Here is a 20,791-nt window from a genome sequence, read left to right as displayed (position 1 = left end):
GTGTCAACATTTAATATTTCTAACTAGAGCTCAGAAATTATTTGCAGTAGTGTTTCAAAATGTTATCAATGAGAGCTGACATGTGAGTGAATTTTCCTGCACTAAGAATTATAGCTAATGTCACATCGAGGAACTGTAAACTGGGAGCAAATCCACTCCATCCTACCATGAGCCCTTTCTGTTTTGTCAGCCAGCATGATTTCCTAAATCTCAAATTGCAGCAGAACTGTTCTGCAATTCCATGGCTAGCTATTTCGGGAGCCTAACACAGCAGGACAAATGTGCACAAGTCCACACAGTATGACAGAAGAATTAAAAATGTATTTACCATCTGTTGGTAGTTTCCTTGTGGGCTCTTTTCTTTTCCTCTCCTGCAGCCACAAATAGGGTCTTCTTACTTCCTTCTTCCTTCCGTCTCAGAGAGCAGTGTTCTCTCTTTGCATCTTTGGAAATGCAGCCTTTTGTTTGTTTCTTTGTTTTCCCTCCTTCAAATTTCTTAGGCTGTTTGATTCTGAAACTATTTTAGCTTCAAGGATCCTTTTCTTCAAAGAAAAATGGGAATGAGTCTGTGAAGAAGTTGTAGTGTTTCATACTTTTTGGGGGGCCAGGTTACTTTCAGATCTTATACTTCAGATGTGGTCACAGTGCACTCGGAAGTTCTAGGGTGGGACAAGAGAAGTCAGGCACAAGCTAACTGAAAGGCAGTTCAATCCTTATATTAGGCATGGGAATTTATGTTGGCCCTTTAACATCTACTTAGTTCTTTCTGTGTTGGGAATGTGCCAGGTGGGAGCCAAAATTTCAAATAAGAAAGGGTCCTTGGAATGTGGCCATGGACTTCAAGTGAGAGTCATTTTCATCCATGTAGTAGCATGGGTAAAAAAAAATCCTAAGCAGGAGTATAGTTTTGTTGGGTTGATCTGAAGTAATTCAGTTTATATAGGAATATTTAATTCTCAATAAGAATCACTACCTTTAATTATTGGGCTATATTTGTTAGTCACTCAAAAATAAAATCTAATAGAGATTGGTATTAAAAATGATGCCTTACCAAAATATCGTGATGCAGTGTTATGACTCTAGCCTATTTCATTCAAGTAAGAGCTTCTTAAAAATTCTCAGGCTGCAAAGGTAAATAACTTTAGTTTTAGGTAATCTTGAACCTTTGGCTGGTCCTTTAAACACCAATTCTCAGCTTAATCACCTAATAAATAGAGATCATGATCTTTTAATCTACTATATCATTATGGGGGTTAGATGAGATGATGTGCAAAAACTTTTTTTTTTTTTTTTAAAGAAAGAGACTGACAGGAAGGGAGAGAGATGAGAAGCATCAACTCATAGTTGTGGCACTTTGGTTGTTCATTGATTGTTTCATAAATGTGCTTGATGGGAGTGGGGGCTCCAGCCGAGCCAGTGACTTGCTTGAGCTCAAGCCAGTGAGTGGCCTTTGGGCTCAAGCCAGCAACTATACAATCATGTCTATGATTCCACACTCAAGCTGGTGAGCCCATATTCAGGCCAGCGACATGGGAGTTTCAAACCTGGATGCTCAGCATCCCAGGTCAACATTCTGTTCACTCCGCCACCACCTGGTCAGGCCATGTACAAAACTCTTATCATGTCACCTGGCATAGAATATAAGCTTGATAAATGGTACTTTTAAAAAATTATGATTATTAATAGCTGTACTACTTTTTATTTTTCTCAAAACTCTTTCATACATTTTCTTCAATTCTGATATTGAATTGGATTTTCTTCTAATGAGATAATCACTGTGTTGGGGCTGATAAGTCTTTGCACACAGTAGACCTTGAAAAACATTATTGATTCATTAATTCATTTAACAGTCGATAAATCTTTAGTGAGTGTCCATCATGTGCCAAGGACTGTTCTGGGGCTTGGGGTTTATCAGTCAATAAGAAAGACAAAAATCAGCCTTGGCCAGTTGGCTCAGTGGATACAGGGTCAGCTCAGCGTGCAGACATTCCAGGTTTGATCCTGGTCAGGGCACACATGAGAAGCAACCATCTGCTTCTCTTCCCTCCCTCTCTCCTTTCTCTCTCTCTTCCTCTCTTACAACCAGTGGTCTCAAGCATCAGCCTCAGATGCTGAGGGTAGCTTGGTTATTTTGAGCATCAGCCCCAGATGAGGGTTGCCAGGTGGATCCTGGTTGGGGCACATGCAGGAGTCGGCCCATCTCCCTTCCTCTCACTTGAAGAAAACACACACAGACACACACACACACACACAACAACAACAACAACAAAGACAAAAATCTCTGCCCTCTTGACAATAAATAAACAAACAGAGAGAGAAATAGCACATTTATGAAATAATAGAGCAGAGCAAGATGGATCAGGAAAGCTGGGGGTACAATTGTAAGTAGGGTAATCACAGCAGTCTTCACTGGGAGGATTTTTTTTTACTGAAAAAGCTGAGGGAATGAGCCATGGAGCTATTCAGTGAAAAGCACTCCGAGCAGAGGAACCAGCAAGCAGAAAGGCCCTGAGGCAGGAGTTTGCCTGGCATGTTCAGGGAACGGCTAAGAGGACAGGGGGGCTGGGCAGTGGGAGCAGGAAGAAGAGTGCTATGGGAGCTGGGAAGCTGAAACACTGAGGATATCCTGATTGTGTGGGGTTTTTAGGCCTGAGGAGGACCTTGACTTTGACTCTAAGTGTCATTGGATGCTCTAAGCAGAGTGTGGCATCACCTGACACAGACAATAGGTAATGGTATGGGCTGCTAATGGTGGATGCAGAGAGACAATATCGTGGTGAAGGATGATGGTGATTTAGCTCCAAGAGTAGAAGCCCAAGTGGTGAGACATGATCAGATTCTGGATATATTTTGAATGTAGAGCCAGCTGAATTTTTGGAAAGCTTGGATGCGGGATGTGAAAGGAGAGGAGTCAAGATGCTTTCTGGCCTAAATAGTCAGAAGGTTGGAGTAGCCATTTAATAAGATTTGGGTGCAAGAACTGTATTATACATCTCGTGGTGCCTTTGAGAAAATAGCTACCTGGGGACTCTGGGCTGGAGGGCAAGACCTCCTTCTACCTGCTGGGGAAAACCTGAAACAAATGAGCTTCTAGTGTTTTTTGTAGCATGGGAGTCAGAAAGACTGAGGTTTCAATGAATGCTTTTATAATACTCCAATGAACAGTATTTCCAAAAAGCAGCTTTTTGGCTATATTTCTTCAATGCCAAACAATTAATTCAGTTTTTTAGTCTTTTCCTCATCTCTATCAGACAAACTGGAAAGCAAGTTAGAGGAAAGCTGCTGATGCCATCTGGCAACCAACAGAGGGAGCTGAGGAGGCTGGAGCAAGACCTTTGGTTGAGGCCCATGTGGGAGTCTAAACTCAGACCTGTAGTAACTAACCTCTGTACCTAATGCATCTAAGGTGATGGGAGGTGGTTCTAGAACTCTCTTGATAACTTTCCAATTCCACTGGCCCTTTTGTTTATTGGTATTGTTATGGGTAAAAGGCCAAACATACACCCAGAACTGATGACCCTATGAGTGTCTGTGAAAGAAAGAGATAGGGCCATCTATATAAATAAAGAGAAGAAATAATACAACAGCCCTATAATCACAGATCTCATAAAGAGGATATAATCGTCTCTTAGGAATGCTGTGTAACCTCAAACCAAGAGGCTTACCATGAGAAATTTATGCTCTCACAGTTCTGAAGGCTAGGAGTCCAAAACCAAGGGGTCAGCAAGGCCTTGCTCTCTGAATGCATTATAGGGAGACTGATTCTTTGTCTCTTCTAGATTCTGGTGGCTTCTGGCAATTCTTGGTTCTCTTAGGCTGTGGCAGCATAATACCAATCTCTGTTCCCGTCTTCACAGGGCTTTCTTACCTGTGTTTCCTCTGTGTCTCTGTGTCTTTTCCTCATCCTATGAGGACAGCAGTCATACTGGATTTAGAGCCCACTCTAGTCCAGTAAGACCTCCTCTTCACTAATTACACCTTCAAAGACCCTATTTCGCAGACACTGGTGTTAACATTTCGAGATATCTTTTATGCGGAACATAATTCAAAGAACTGACCGGCGTGGGGAGTCACATATGTAGAACAATAAACAATTGTAAACTGAAGTCAAATGGGTTTGGGAGTAACAGGAAGTGTTCAGATAAGATACACCCACACTCAGGATACTCTCCATCTGTGCTTATGGCCCTGAATTTTTTTCTGTCAGACTTTCAAAAAAATATTGTATAAATAAAAAGAAAAAGAAAATAGCACTTGTCTGACTCATACATTGGGCAGAGCCACAAACTCTTGTGATAATCAGGAAAGCCTTCACAGAAGTGTTGATGCTTGAGCTAGATCTCAGATGATGAGCGTAAAATAGTCATGCAAAGAAAAGGTGGGGCAGGGAGGAGAAAGAGCCTCCCCTTTAGAAAGAAAGCATATACAAAAGTATGTGCACCCTTCACCTCCTTAAGTAGGCTGACAAGTCATTAAAGGCAAAGCCAATATTATCGACTTAGTCTATGTTATTCAGACACAGTATTAAAATAATGAAGGGACAAAATGTTTCTGGTTTTAATTAATGCACAAATAAACACACGATAACCTGGAAGAACACTAGGATACACAGGGAAGAGTTAATTATTGCACAGATTTGCCAAAGTACAAATATGGAAACCCTACCCTCAGCCAGATCCAGAGAAATCAAAGGGCTGAATGTGGTATAAATTCCTCTGCCCTGATTGCACAAGGAGACCTGCCAACATTTTTTCACTGATAGATTTCTTTGTGTACACTGAACTGAGTTCTTGAAAACCTGATCATGAACTGAGATATGCAATTCTGAATCACCACGGTGATCTAGGAAAATTAACTCCTTGCTGATCTTCCCGATAAGCACCCAAGTGTGTTGCCTGTGAGATCTGCATCAGGATCTGGCTATCATAGAGTAACTCCCCTTTTTTGGCATAAGAATGTACAGGATGCCAGTAAATTTCGCACTGGGTCATCTAAGTCTCTTTAAATGTATGATGATTCATTGCTGGGGGTGGGGAAGAGAGGACAGTGAAGGGGAAGGAAGTGCAGAGCAGAGAGGCGGAGAGTAGTAATTATGAAATTGACTGTGTGAAAACCTAGCTCTGGAAGTAACAGGGTCACATGTTCTTACTATTGGTATTTAAGCTACAACTTTTAAACCAAAGGTAGGGGGAGGGGGGAAACAGATTATGCAACTTGATTGGCTTTCAGAGAAGCATCAGATGCCTCCCACGTTTATTAGAATCACAATGTATTAATTTCTTTTTATAGCTGACAAAAAAAGAGAAAAAACTCTCCATTGACAGTAAACAGAATAAAAAAGTGGTATAAGTGAACAATTTGTCTTCTTCTATTTAATTTACTAGCATTCTGGCTGACAGGATCTTCCATTCTATACATTCATTTTGTACTTAAAAAGGGATTGTTTGTAATTCACTGTTGAAGTCTGAGCGCTACTATTCTGCTCTGTCAGAAAGCATCTGTGGCAGCAGTTACCCTTCCACAGCCCCGTACCTCGGCACAAAGCAAGTCAGTCTTGAGGGCCCCCAAGTCCCACAGCAGTTACATTTGGAAGGGACTGATGAAAAGGGGTTCTGCAAATATCAAACGCCTGACAGCCCTCACTGAAATCATGACACGGGCAGTTTCCTTGGTTATCTATGTCAAAAAGCAAAGTTTGCCAATGTAGTTTTCACTAACTCTTCTTTAGAGTAAATAATAGTTTTCTTAAACCCTGACCCTCACTTGGGTCAGGCTCTCCAGGCTGATATTGGCTCAAGAAAAATAAAGTGAGAGCTTATAGCTATGTGTACTCATGGTTCAATGTCATGAAGTTAGAATAACAAAGACCTTCACTTTCCTCCTTCCGTAACAATGTGATATTTATTTTCTTAGCCTGTTGCTGCCAGTGATCTTATTTGAAGGTATCTTAAGCTTTATGTATAACCCATCAATTGCCACTATCTTAAGTTCAAACAGTGGTGGCTTTGGGCTTTGATGTTAATTTGGAAAACGTATTTCTTCTGAGGAAACCAAATGCCAAGTTGTTAATAAAACGCTTTTAATAGATTTCCAAATGCTCTTGGCCAATGCCATGCAAAATTCATCTCACTCATTCTAAGCCTTAAAATGTCCATTTTCTTTTCATGTAAGAAAAGTTATGTTCTTTAGATAATTAAAACCATAAATTCTAATATTTCATAGGTCATTGCATTACATTCAATTTTGGTCACAGTTACATTGATGAAAATTTATCTAGGTCTTGCTTGTGAAATAAATAATAGTTAAAAATTATCTCATTTCCTTTTGGCGTGTCCTATTGTACTAAATATATTGGAAAGTGTTTAAAAAAAAAACAGATTTCCTTTGGTGGCCTTGATTTGTTTTCTACTTAAACAGCAATTATAAAATTTTTATTATTAACGCCCAAAGCCATCTGTCACAAGAAGGTATCAACCCCAAACCATTCAGCCTCAAGCAGCAAAGCCAGCTGTTAGTCTAGAGTGCTTGTGCTTTCTAAAACAGAGCATACGTTTTCCATCAGCTTCCCAGGATGGCAAAGTACCTGAGATCCCTGTAAAAGACTGAGTCACAGAAGAACCTAACCAATGTTCATTTTGCTGGCCCATTTTAGTTCTACCAGTGAGATGATGCTTCACTGACAGATACTTCCCTCCTAGGGACTGTTTTAACAAAGACCAAGGTCCATGCCACACACTGCAAGGGGGAAACCTGAGAAAGCTAAAAAAGTAACTAAGTTACTTACTATACTATAGCAGAGAGCTGCACTAGGATCTCCAGTTGTGGGTTATTAGGACTAATTCCTGTACCTCCCAAGCCTCATTGTCTACACCAGTGATGTCTATTATATTAGAAGTATAATATGCAACTCTTCCATATATGGGATGTTAAAGTTTATAGTAGCCACATTAAGAGGTAAAAAGAGCCTGACCAGTGGTGGCACAGTGGATAGAGAGTTGACTTGGGATGCTGAGGTCCCAGGTTCGAAACTCTGAGGTTGCCAGCTTGAGCACAGGCTCATCTGGCTTAGATGCAGGCTCTCTTGCTTGAGTGTGGGGTCATCAACATGACCCTATGGTTGCTGGCTTGAGCCCAGGTGGCTGGTTGAGCACGGGGTCACTGGCTTGGCTGGAGCGGCCTGATCAAGGCACGTATGAGAAGCAATCAATGAGCAACTAAAGTGCCACAAGTGTCTTGTAAAAAAAAAAAAAGTAAAAGGAAACAGGTAAAATTAATTTTAACAATTTATTTTATTGAACCTACTATATGCAGAATATTTTCATCCCAATATACAATCAATATAAAAATTATTGAGGTACATATACATGTGTATATGTGTCTGTATGCATAAGTATTTTAAAATCTGAAGTATGTTTTACACTTACAACTCATCTTAATTTGGACTAACTGCATTTCAAGTGCTTAACAGCTACAGTGGGCAGAGCAGGCCTACACTAAGGCATTGTTTTTATTTTTAATTGTAGACAGACTTGTACTTAATATTTCCCAGCCTGACCTGAGGTGGTGTATGGGATAAAGCGTCAACCTGGAACGCTGAGGTCACCGGTTTGAAATCCTGGGCTTGCCCAGTCAGGGCATATAGGAGAAGCAACTACTACAAGTTGATGCTTCCCACTCCTACACACACCCCATTTCTCTCTCTCTCCTGTTTCTAAAATCAATAAATAAAATCTTAAAAATAAAATAAAATAAAATTGCCCAATGTGTACTGTTCAATCATAAACTGTTGGCAGATATTTTAATATAGCAATTTAAAATTCACTCTGTTTTATTAGGTATGTCATTTCCATTACCCAGAAGCCTGTCCTGCTACAGTTTGGTGGAAGGTCAAGAAAGATGATTCAGAAGCATGCCCTTTAAGAGTCCTTGTGCCATGCACGGAGCCCAGTTACTTACTTTGGGTGTGGTGAGCTGACCTCACAGTCTATTGTGTGAGTGGTTTTCACTTTTGTTTTTAGTTTATTTTACTTTTTTGGTCTCCCCAGCTTCATTTTAGAGTGCAGTCTAAGGAAAGTACATTTGTTTTGCAAGCATGCTATGATTTGCTCAGACTTTTAAATGACATATGTAGGATAACACCCTCCTTATTATAGCATAGTTAAAGGTCTGTCAGTATTTCCATTAAAAATTCAAGCCTTCCGGGATTTATTACACAGCCATAACAAATTGCTGCAGACAGAAACTTGGCAAATCCTACTTTCACATAGAAGGAAATTCTTTTCAACAATTTTTATAAAAGATAATAAATAAATGTTTACCACTAAACTTACGCATGAGAACTTTTTCTTTTTGGATAGGAAAGGCATTCAAATCAAATACGTCATAGCTTTACATCCTGTTTGTTTTATAAATTTGAAATATTGATATTAGTTTGTAAGTCAAGTTTCTAATAGTCAAGAAAGATGATTCAGATAATTGTCTTCCCACCTCCCCACATTTTAATGATTCTAGTATTTGATTCTCATATTCAGAAATCTGATTGATATTATGATTTGGAGAGGTGTTGGGTCAAGTAACAGTGAACCTTTCCCTTTTTATCATGGTAAAAATAAATGTTTTTCAAAAGATAAGATTTATTTTGCTATAAATTTTTTTTAGACCAGGGGTAGTCAACCTTTTTATACCTACCGCCCACTTTTGTATCTCTGTTAGTAGTAAAATTTTCTAACTGCCCACTGGTTCCACAGTAATGGTGATTTATAAAGTAGGGAAGTAACTTTACTTTATAAAATTTATAAAGTAGAGATATAGCAAGTTAAAGCATATGATAATAATTACCAAGTACTTTATGTCGGATTTTTGCTGTTTGGCAGAATAAATCTTTATAAAACAACTTACTATAGTTAAATCAATCTTTTTATTTATATAATATACTTTGGTTGCTTCACTACCACCCACCATGAAAGCTGGAACACCCACTAGTGGGCAGTAGGGACCAGGTTGACTACTACTGTTTTAGACAAAGATGTCTTACTCATCTTTATATTCTCAAGACCTAGTTATTGTAGATGCATAATAAATGCTGCAAATAAGTAAAAAATATGTACATGAAGTTATAAAGGTTGTTGATTAAATGATAAATACATAAATAGAAAGTTGAAAATTAAGACATAGTCTCTATTCATAAGACTCTTACGTAAATACTCACTTATTAAATATTCACCATCTAGTAACTCTGAAAAACCTTTAAAACTGTAAAGAGCATGCTGCCAGCTCTTTAACCTCTATGATTTCCCTCCTCTCTGAACACCTCTTTGGAATATTCTAACAATTAAATGACCCACTGCTATGAAAGCGTAAGCCAGTTCCAAACTTTTCTTAAGGCTTAGCTTTCCCATGACTTATCCACCTCATAGGAGTGTTTGAAGAGTGTTTGAAGATGTCATACAGAAGGCTGTGAAAAGTGTAAATTGCTACATAGATATAATTGAAATGTAAGTCCTCACCACTGCAAATATTAAAGGCAAAACCCTAAAATTACCGTGAAATTAAATGATAAAAAATGTACTCTTTCACCAACATATTTAAATCCAAATAAATTTATCAGACATAGTGTCAAATTAATTGACCCCAACATTTTAAAATAAATAGGAGTTATTTTTAGAGTTGCCTTTTTTTGTATGTTATCTTTGTTTTTTCCCAATTTGAGAAATAATTGACACACATCACTCTATCAATTTAAATCAAACAGCACAATAGTTTGATTTACATAAACTATGAGGTGATTGTGCTATTTTTATTTTTGACTGGAGAAAAGTTAGGGCATCTTTTCCAAGTATGATGTTTGAGGTTCATTTTCTTTCAAGAATTCAAGCCTAAAACTTCAAATAAGTCATTTATATTTTATATAACTTCCAATCTGTTCAATATTTAGTTGATATAACCTGGTAAGCTATTTGTGTTTGCTTGCTTCTGAACTATATAAGAGGCTACTTCCAGCGAAAACATATGCTACAATTTAAAATCCCGTATGATTTGGATGGCCTGCACACTTGTTTTATTAAGTACTCTTGTGCTCCCTCTGCTGCCATGAAGAAAATCTTCACATTCAAGACCCCAGTACATTTCTGAGTGTTCTATTAGTAATGATGATGTAGATTAGTACACAAATCACAGCTCTCCTGAAATGCAGTACTAGTTAACCAAAGCATAAAATGTAACAATTTTTCATTCAAAAGTACAAATTAATAAAAGAGGAGGGGATAAAAAAGGAATAAATAAAGGAATTAAGTTCTGCATCAGTGGCCAAATTCATGTAGACAGAGCCCTTATAGTATAGACAGCATTCTTTACATCAGTTTGCTTAGGAATTACCCAGGGGCTGTTTAAGAGATAGATTCTGATTCAGTAGGTCTGGGCTGGAACGTTCATTCTGATTGTTTAAGAAGCACCCAATTGCTGCTCCTGTTCTGCAGCCACTTTTAGAAGCAAGATGTAATGATACAATATATACTTGATAGCCCATTTTCAACCTTGGAAAATGGATACTACCAAAACAGTGAAATAGCTTATGTCTATGTCCCTTATGTGGATGAAATTATTTTTTCCTGGTGTTTGTTTACTCATGGAGTAAGGCTCAGCAGGCCTCCTTTCTCAATTTCCTATATTTCAATGTTTGACTTATGCTTGTACCGATACAGTTTCAGGTTTATGAATAAGACTACATATTTGCCTACTGACTTGACAGCTCTGCTCTTCTTTCATTGAGCTTTTATTTGCATGAGTGCTGTTTTAAAGAATTAGTATCAGTCATTTGTGATTCTAAGTTTACTATTTTGCCATCTGAAAATAAAACATTTCAGTGCTAAAAGTAATGAAACTGTATCACAAGTATTATTATGTTTATGTTGTTTGGACCTGCAGGAAGAAATAGTTACATATTTTAATGGCAGTTTATAGCTTTAATCTTAATGGCTAAGAACAAAAATGGCACATTTTATTGTTTATACTGCTTGGTAATATACATATTTAGCTTCCATGAGGAAATATAAAAATTAATTGACTAACTAATCTGAATTATTTTAATTTGTGCCAATGCAATAATTAAAATATTAGTTCTTTTGTTTTTTTTTACCCAAAATTTTCTAAATGTAAAATGTCTAAAAATAGAGTGAAGGTGGATTGGACAGTCTGCAGATTAGGAGTTGGAATAAAAACATCTCAGTTAAGCCAAAAACATGGCAACCAATATTTTGTTATAAAAATATTTTTAGATGAGTTCAGTTTTCATGAAAACTGTCTGAAATGGAAATGAATAGCAGAAGCTCTCTGTTTATTCACAGGCCAGTAATAATAATACCTGCAGCACAAAACATACTTTTCCGTGCAGAGGCAACAGCTTCTGCTCCTTTCAGAAGCCTGCTCTGCAAAGTTGGGGGAAGAAAGATTACCCGGTTATATCGGAGGTATTAACCTTCACCTTGATAATGCTTGTCAAGCAACACAACTCCAGAAGGAGCCTTTTCAGAAAACTGATTTTAACTGTCCACTAGAGGTTGTAATGAGATCAACAATGTCACTTTGGACCAACCCTGGTTTTAAACTGTAACAATCACGGATTTTTAAATGAAAAAAAAAAAAAGTGTAGAACCGAGTAAGCATAAACAGTAGTAGTTCTATTTAAATAGCCATGTATGTAAATAGTATTTCAAAATGTGAGAGAAAATATTTCCGGGGCTCTACACCTTCCTAGTTAGTATGCTTATTTTTATTTCTGCATCACGTTGGTTCTACAAAACACTTGTTTAAAAGCTGACACATTTCTCTTGGTGGTTCTGTATCCTGCTTCGGTTGGTGACTAACCGTTAAGTCATAAGTAAACTCAGCCAAAAGGTTTCTCAAATACAGCTACAGTCAATAGTGGTGGCTTCCAGAGAGAAACTTACTTGGAGGGATTTTTTCTAGACACTTGGTTCTAAGCACCTGATGGAGGTCAAATGCTGCCCCGACACCTACTGGTCTTCCAGACTTATCTGCAGCAAGGGGAACGCCACGCTAAGCTTCCTTTAGCACGGATGTGCCTTCTTCCTCCAGGTGCCACAAAAGCGAGCAAGGTGCACCCCTGGGAAGAAGGTTCATTCCCACGGAGGTAACACCAGGCGCCGATACATGCGGAGGGGCGGGTGGTGAGTAGAGAACTGCACTTAAAAATTGAGTCCAGAGGAAGTTCTTCAGCGTGGATTCACCGAGAACTGCCATTTGATGCTCGGTTTGCTTTCTCTATCTCCTACAGTGGTTACCTCATTTCCGATTAAATTAATGATCCCGAATTAGCTGCAGGAGGAGTACGCGGATCGTCTGCCAGGGCTAAAGCTAGGTAGTTCCATACCCACAGCAGATTTCCGGACCTGCAGAAGAGAAACGAAGGCAGGGAGGTCACCAGCTTTCCCAGGCAGTAGAGGTAAGGGTGCACGTGCAGTCGTGGGGGCCCTTAAAACTTTCTAGACTTTCACGCAAAGGCACTTCCCACAGCCCGGCAGTCTGGGTTCCGGAACGGCAAAGCTAAACCGGTGTAAGGGTGACCGTGTATGACGATCGTAGTCAGCTCTCTCGAACACTTCTCAGCACGCCCGGAACCGAAGGCACGTAGGGATCAGCATTGGCCCGCCTACCCTCCTAGGATACTTCACTGGCTCTGAGCCGGAGAGTGCTCCAGGGTGCCCTGGTTGCACCCCGCTGTCGCTCTGTCCCCTCCAACTAGGTGCAGGGACCTGGGGAGGCGCGCGAGGACCGGCCGGTCACCGCTACAATTACCTCATCGCCTCAGCTCCCCGCCCCTTTCCCAAACCTGGAAGAACTGTCCCCTCCAGCCCGTCTCTCCCCTCCCGCAATCCGCCCCACGATTCCTAGTCAGTCTTGGGGGAACGCGCCCGCTTCCCCGAGGGCCGCGCGCACAGAAGGGTTAAGGGCGCCGGCCCGCCGCTCGCCCTGCGCTCGCGGTGCTCCAAGCCGCTCTCCCCGCCGCCCGCCGGAGGGTGCCCCCTCCCTCCCCTCGGATCCTTGAGCTGCCGCGGCTGCAGCCAACTGCTCCATATTTGGCTTCTATTACACATTTACATACTGGAGCTAGCGAGCGCGAGAGAGCGCGAGGGAGGGAGGGCGAAGGGAGGAGGGAGGGGGGAGGGGGGAGGAGGGAGGGGAGGGGAAGAGAGTGGGGGGGGAGGTGGAGGAGGAGGAGGAGGAGGAGGAGGAGGAGGAGGAGGAGGAGGAGGAGGAGGAGAGAGCAGAGTATACCGCAGACATCATTTCTACTACAGTGGCGGAGCCGTACAGGACCTGTTTCACTGCAGGGGGATCCAAAACAAGCCCCTTGGAGCAGCAGCCAGAGCTACAGCCGCCGCAAGACACTGTTTCTCTCCTTCTGCCCCCCCTTCCCCACGCCACCCCAGATCCATTTACACTTTACAGTAAGTGGCAATTTTTTTTCTCCTCTGATCTGTCTCTCCCCTCCCCCATTCCCTTTTCCCCTGATTTAGATTAAGATTCCCCCTACCCCCGCTCTCTTTAGTGGGCCAAAACAACAACCAGGAAACAAACCCCAAACCCCAATCGGCAGCACGGAAAACAGCTTGAAGAGGAGCGAAGGAAATCGACGCGGCGTGATGTGTTGTTTGTGTTGTGTGTGTGTGTGTGTGTGTGTGTGTGTGTGTGTGTACATACAATTTTCCCCGGCTTCAGCTTTCTGGGCCGACACTCCACTCTGAGCGCTGGGATGGCCGGCAGGGGGAATGCGGGGGATCGGGTGGGCGTCCGCCGGCGAGGGGGCGCGCCCGGGCTAGGGGCGCGGGCGGGGAGAGCGGCGGCAGCGCCCGACTCGGGCGGCTGCTAGTCTGGCCCCGAATACGGAAAGTCATGTCCTCCTCCCTGGAGGTGGAGTAAAGGGAGGTGGCAGCGGCCGGGGTCGCGCTAACCCCCTCCTCCTGCCGCCCCCTTCTCACCCTTCTTCCCAATGAGGGTGGTGGGAGCGAGCGGGTCTGGAGAAGGGGTAGGCTGTCCTGCGGGTGCCGCTCGGCCTTGGCGCCCCAGGGCGAGGGTTTCCCCGCGGAGGCCGGCTTCGCCGGGGGTGCGGTTGTGGACCGGGAGGGGTCAGCGCCGGCGGCGGAGCAGGGACTCTGCGCGCGACCTGGCTCAAGCGGTGGAGCGCGGGGGGCGCGGAGGGATGGGCGCGGGGTTGCGGGTGCTGGGAGCGCGGCCGGAGTGGCGGCGGCGGCCCTGCCGATACAGTCGCTTCCTGATCCTGTACAGTCGCCGCGTCGCCTGGAGCTGGGAGCCTGTGAGCGCCCCATCCCGGGCCAGCGCCTCCGCCTGCGCCGGCGGCAGGAGCAGTGGAGCGGCGGCAGGCGCTGCCCTGCCCGCGCCGGGAGTGAAAGGCTGCGCGGCTGCAGGGAGGGTGAATGAAGCCAGGAAGAGGGGAAGGAAGAGGAGGCGGCGGTGGAGGCGCTGCGGGGATTGGGATGAGCCTTGGCTCCCCGCGGCTAGTTCTCCCCGGGCCCAGCCGGAGACACTGCCACTCCCGCGGCCGCTGCCGCCACCTACGTGGTCCCCGCGCAGCAGGCAGGGCGGCCCCGCAGGGGGCAGGGAAGGGGCCGGACGGGCGGAGCAAGAGGTGAGGCGGCGGTGGCGGAGCGCGGCGAGAGTGTGAGTGAGTGAGCGCGCGTGTGAGTGCATGTGTGCGCGCGCGCGGGGGCTGGGGGTTGACAGGGGCCGTCGCGGTGGGGAGGGGGTCCTCTGAGGCCAGTTGGCTGAGTCTGCAGCGCCGGATCCCTTCTTGGTCCCCCGCCCTCAGGCCACCAGCCTAAACTCCGTGGCTTGTGCTTTCATTTTATTTCAGACCACGTAGGGGGCTGACTGGAAGCGCTGAAACAATCCAGGTTTTCTAGGGAGATTGAGCAAGAACCTTGGTTGGGGGTGGAAGTAGGGTGGTAGTGGAGATCCTGCCAGAAAACAAAACAAAACACAAATATTTCTGAAGTCTGGGGTTCTGTTCAGTCCCGTGGTGGCTCTGTTTTGTTTTGCTTTCTTGGTATATAATCCTACAGATAAGAGGGTAATATAAGTACTTGGGAAGATTGGGAAATTGCTAACGAGTAGTAAGGGGAAAAAAAAAAAAAAAAAATCGGAAGCTGGTTATATAATGCGCGATGTGGCTAACGAGAACAGCAAGCTATTTTTATTTTGTTTACCGTATGCTATGCTGTAGGGACTCCTCCAAACTGGTTCTGTCTTCGAAGAGATTCTTAGTTTCCCTGTGAGATCCACAGGATACAATTAGCAAAATTAGAAGACCCTATTACACCCACAGAATCAAAACTAATGCCTTAGAGTGGCATATTCCCTGCTCATCCTGTCTTGCATGCACGGGAATGTGTGTATGCAAATAAGTTCTTCTTTGGCAACCGAGTAGTCACAGCTCAATGACATTTGTGTTTTATAATGCAGGCTGTTCTTAATATTTAAACATCATCGTTACATATCGCACACAGCAGAGGGTAGTTACTTGGTGGTTATTTTTAGACGCAGCTAGTTACTTTTCAACACTGTTAGCTAAGCCATTTCTGTTTGGTTTTCCGAGGGGCCCTGCATGCAGTTCCTAGAAGCCCCTGTTACAAATCCCACCTTGTAGTTTATTTGGTGGGGGAAGGAAGTTTGATACTTGAGCTTTTTTTTTTTGGACTGAAGAGTATGCCTAGGGAAACCACCAGAGGAGGATGAGAAAATCCTGCCCATGAACTCTTGGAAAGGGATTGCACCATAATGGCTAATGTTGTGGCATTAAATCTTCTCTGACTGCCCTCTAACTGTACATGCATCAGTCAGTATTTTAACAGTTCCACAAGACAAATGGGCTTAAACACCCCCCTCTACATAAAGCAGAGGTTGAAGTCTCCCTGAATCTCCTGCCTGCCTATCTTTCTCCTCTTATAGATAAGGTCAGTGGTGTAGGTTTTCGGTGCACTTACTCCAAGCCTGATCACTCATGTAATTAGATCAGGCTGCCATGGCAACAGGCAGTGTTCCTTGTCCATTCAGGTGGGTTTGTTTGTGCCTGGACTGCTCCAAGTGTTTTATGCACAGTATTTGTGCTGCCCAAGCCAGACTAGAGACTACGCTATTTCAATTCCCTCTTCTTTCAGTTATTTGGCGGGGAGATACTGAATGAGGCTTCTCCATACTCTTATAAAGGAGACCAACAAGCTGTTCTTATTGGGTGCAGTATGTAAGTGCCTCTCCCCAGACAGTGAAAGGAGCCTGACAATCCTGCTGGTGTTTATTGTGAACAGATCAACGAGTATTTGGTACTTGTTAGAAACCTTTCAGAGCAGACTAAAGCAACATTTCTTTTGCTGTCTGGTGCCATTGGCCTTGCAGGCACTTAACCCCTTCAAGTATGAAAGGGCTCATCCTTTGTAACCTAACTCGCCAGTAGTCATGGCTGGTTTTCTACAGGGTTTATTCTCTGGAAGTAATTTATTTGGGAAGGATATCCCCATTTTCACATTTTAAAACTTTATAGCTATCATAATAGCAAAACAAGTAGGAATCCATTCTGAATGCATTCCTGCTTCATTGGATCTTTTGGTCATGATCTTTGCATGTGTGGTATTAAGTTAAAAGGTTTTGCCTCAGGAAAGAGATGATATGGGCCTGTAGCTCATAGACTTAAAATGTGTGGCGCTTTTGCACTATAAAAAACTTCTGCTCTGGCCCTGGCCGGTTGGTTCAGTGGTAGAGCGTCGGCCTGGCGTGCAGAAGTACCGGGTTCGAGTCCCCGCCAGGGCACACAGGAGAAGGGCCCATCTGCTTCTCCACCCCTGCCCCTCTCCTCCCTCTCTGTCTCTTCCCCTCCCGCAGCCGAGGCTCCATTGGAGCAAAGATGGCCCGGGTGCTGGGGATGGCTCCTTGGCCTCTGCCCCAGGCGCTAGAATGGCTCTGGTCTCAACAGAGCTAGGCCCGGAGGGGCAGAGCGTCGCCCCCTGGTGGGCGTGCCGGGTGGATCCCGGTCGGGCGCATGTGGGAGTCTGTCTCTCCCCGTTTCCAGCTTCAGAAAAATACAAAAATAATAATAATAAAAAAAAACTTCTGCTCTATTTTTGGGATATAATTTAATGAGCATTTAATAATTTAGAGAGCAGCAGTCTACTCTTTGCATTAGGGCACCACCTTACTAAGCCTGTTAAGAAAAGAAAAACACTGTTACAAAAAAAGTAGCTTTAGTTGTGGAAGCTCTTATTTGCTTTATCCAAATAAAGGGAAGTATTTTAGTATCCCTGATATTTGAAAGTAAAAATAATTGAGAATAATCATGCCTTGATTTAATTGTGACCCTGCGAGTGTACAGTTTTACAACCCCCTAGCTATATTGGTAAATCCTTTTTTTCCCTTGGGGCTAGGATTGAAAGAGCTACTTACTTGGGGGTGGGAGGTGAGGTTAAAAGTTTCTTCTAGTAAGTTTATGTGGTTGGTAACTGGATTGTGCCCTGCTCAGAACAAGCATTGCTGTGGTTAAAACAAGCTATTATTATGATTCCTAAGAGTTAAACAGATGGAAAATAAGGATATAAAGTAAGGTACAGAAGTGTACATTTTACACAGCACCTAGGAGGGCCTGGATGATATATTGCATCTTACAGAAAATAATTTTTACTTACACTAAAACGTGAACATGTATTGTTGATGTTGAGTGCAAATTCACGCTAAAATAAGGATGAAAAACATACTTGGTTGGGAAATGTGAAAGTTAATATTTTCGTCTCTGGATTTTGTTTTAAGAGGGTTTGGTAAACAGAAATGATACCTTAACAGCAATATTATAAATTGGCATTAGGGCTTTTGAATTCTTTTACTCTTAGGGGAAAGGTTCAAGAAGAACTCCTAGCTATAAGATTATAGGCCAGATGCCTGTAGATGGCTCTGCGTTGCAACATACCTTAGTTTTCTGGGAGTCCTAGGAAAGTTCATCCTTAAGAGATTATTAAAATGTTAGTGAACACATTTCTGTGACTCCTGTTGTTGTCATTACAGAATTTAAGGACTCACATTCCTTTTGTATAATGTGCCTTTATTTTTTTTTTCCGTTCTGAAATGTCAAGTGGATTTTCCTTTGGCGCTTACCTTCAATGACCATTTCTGATGACTAACACATTGTGAGACCAGCTCCTTTTGTTTCCTCTTAGACGTTGGTCAATAAACATATTTTACTAAGACCCTGAAATTAGGCAAATGTAGAAGTGGATGTTAATTCTTCAAACTGTAGTTGCCTGAAAGTAATACATAGGTACTGAAGAGCTTAAATACTTGGATATGTAACATGACTAGTGCAGCAAGACAGAATATCAGTTTTAGGGGGGAGATAGATAATTTTATTTCCAGTCCTTTATGTTTTCAGAAAAACTCAATAATTTGAATGCCTGGCTTCTGTAAGAGATTTAGATGTGTGTAGTTTAGTTGTTTTAAAGAACAGACTTAGTACTGGTCATACTTCCAAAGTTATCAGGAGCAGGCCCTCCTTATTTTGTTAAAAACATTGACAAAACAAATTATCAAAATCCCAATAGAATAATTACTGTTCTAGGGCATTACATAAAGGACTACCTTTTTAATTTTTTTTTATTTTAAGAATGAGGCTAGAATTGGAAAGCAATTGAAATTATGCTGCTCAAATTTTAGATTCATTAAATTCAGTTTAATAAAATACTCATTCAAAAAAATTTTAAGAGATGATATTATAATGAGTATACCGAGTGCTAGTTCGAAAGACTATTTTTAAATGTTGGCTGAAAGAGTTGTAATTGGATCAAGGTTTTAAAAATAAATATAAATGCTTAAAATTACAGGAGTAATAAAAAGATGTGTGTAGCCCTGGTCCGTTGCTTAGCTGGTTAGAGCATTGTCCCAGTACAACAGGTTGTGGGTTTGATCTTTGCTCCTGGCACATACAAGAATCAACCAATGGGCCCTGGCAATTTAGCTCAGTACATTAAAGCATCCTCTTGAAACAATATTGCAGGTTTGATCCCAAGTCAGGGCACATAACGGGAAGCACAATGAACGCACGACTAAGTGGAACAACAAATGAGTGCTTTTCTCTCTCTCTCTTCCCCCTTTCCTTTCTCTATTTCTCTAAAATCAGTCAATAAAAAAAAAAAAATCAACCAATGAATGTATAAGTAGAACAACTAATTAATGTTTTTCTCTCTCTCCCTTTCTAAAATGAATTTAAAAAGAACAAGGTAAATAATCTTTATTTGTGAAGACAATTAAAATTTTCTATTTCATAATTTATATATTTTTGTCTTTGTCAGTGTATATGTTTTTTTTTATTTTTTTATTTTTTTGTATTTTTCTGAAGCTGGAAAAGGGGATAGACAGACAGACTCCCGCATGCGCCCGACCGAGATCCACCCGGCACAACCACCAGGGGGCGACGCTCTGCCCACCAGGGGGCGATGCTCTGCCCCTCCGGGGCGTCGCTCTGTCGAGACCAGAGCCACTCTAGCGCCTGGGGCAGAGGCCAAGGAGCCATCCCCAGCGCCCGAGCCATCTTTGCTCCAATGGAGCCTTGGCTGCCGGAGGGGAAGAGAGAGACAGAGACGAAGGAGAGGGGGAGGGGTGGAGAAGCAGATGGGCGCTTCTCCTGTGTGCCCTGGCCGGGAATAGAACCCGGGACTTCTGCACGCCAGGCCGACACTCTACCACTGAGCCAACCGGCCAGGGCCTCTCTGACATATTTGATGTTAGCAGAAATGTTCCATTGATTTTTCTGTGACGTTTAATGCATCCCATTGTGGAGTAATGAAAATGCAATGATAATTGCCATAACATAAGCAAAAATTGTTTTCAACCTGAAAATTACTTCTCAGAAAATTCATTGTCGTGTAATCAGAATTTGAGACATAAAGGGGCAGAGGCTCTTCTGATTATGGTGTTTTGATTCAGGCTTAAAGGAACTCTTTTTTTTCCACCAAGGTGCTCTTTAACATGACATGTTTCAAGGGGGAGCCAATTAGCAGAAGTTTTAATGATAATTGTCATTGCTGCTGACCTAAGAGCATTTATGCTTGTAGAATTCAAAGAAAGTGTATTTTTTTTTGTCACTGTGGCTGGTAAATTTTCTTTTTTTGCACCTTAGCTTTGGCTTGAACTATTTATATTATCTTCTGTTTATATTATATACATATATCTCCTCTTTGTTGACTAGAACATCAGCATTATTTAAGCCATCCTTCTTAGTAATCTTCCACTATTAATGGTATTGTGTTATGCTACTCTGCTGTGCTTTTTAAATATTAAATATTGCATTTGTAATGTGTATATTATATAAAACAGCCCATAGGTTATTTTCTTTTATATTGTTTGTATTATTTTACAGCCACTCCGTTCTTCCTTGTTCTTATTCCTGTGTTTCTTGTCTCTGATGGAATACAGCACATTATGTGAACTCTCTTAATTACTGTAACTGGTGTAGCAACACAAATACTTTTGAAATAAGAAGGCATGCCAACAAGAGAGTAAATTAATATTTTATAGCATTTGCATCATGTTTGACTATTCTGTGCACTTCAGCAGAGTAGGAGGAGACTGTAATTTGGACTCTATAAAACCTTATCTGCCAGGTGATATGTAAATAGGATTATGTGCACACACATTGATATACAGGCAAACACCCTCTCAATTGTGAGCTCATACAAGTGCTGCCTGCACATCCATGGTACCTGCACCTTGTTCGGAAATG

The 20,791-nt window shown here is 42.2% G+C and overlaps 2 protein-coding genes across 5 annotated transcripts in view; one reads left to right on the top strand and one right to left on the bottom strand.

Annotated features, from left to right (window-relative positions):
- Positions 1-20,791, top strand: part of ATXN1 (ataxin 1) — a 577,099-nt gene that overhangs the window by 80,888 nt on the left and 475,420 nt on the right. Inside the window, exons 1-2 of one of the 4 annotated variants that reach the window (XM_066377106.1) lie at positions 12,401-12,460; positions 13,317-13,466. The exons of 1 other annotated variant lie outside the window; for it this stretch is intronic. The gene's annotated coding sequence lies outside the window, so the exon portion shown is untranslated. Of the gene's footprint in view, positions 1-12,400; positions 12,461-13,269; positions 13,467-14,246; positions 14,666-20,791 lie in introns of those variants that run through there. 2 more of the 4 variants (XM_066377108.1, XM_066377109.1) reach the window with 2 other exon arrangements.
- Positions 11,750-14,523, bottom strand: LOC136400441 (uncharacterized). The gene is made up of 2 exons (XM_066377115.1): positions 13,720-14,523; positions 11,750-12,407 (listed from the first exon to the last, which is right to left on the bottom strand). Exon 1 carries the CDS (start codon positions 14,343-14,345, stop codon positions 13,734-13,736), a length of 612 nt encoding a protein of 203 aa, XP_066233212.1. The 5' UTR covers positions 14,346-14,523; the 3' UTR covers positions 11,750-12,407; positions 13,720-13,733.

This window comes from Saccopteryx leptura, chromosome 3 (genome assembly GCF_036850995.1).
Source record: "Saccopteryx leptura isolate mSacLep1 chromosome 3, mSacLep1_pri_phased_curated, whole genome shotgun sequence".
NCBI lineage: Eukaryota > Metazoa > Chordata > Mammalia > Chiroptera > Emballonuridae > Saccopteryx > Saccopteryx leptura.
The sequence above is the reverse complement of the archived record's forward strand: the minus strand, read 5'-3'. Positions and strand labels throughout refer to the sequence as shown.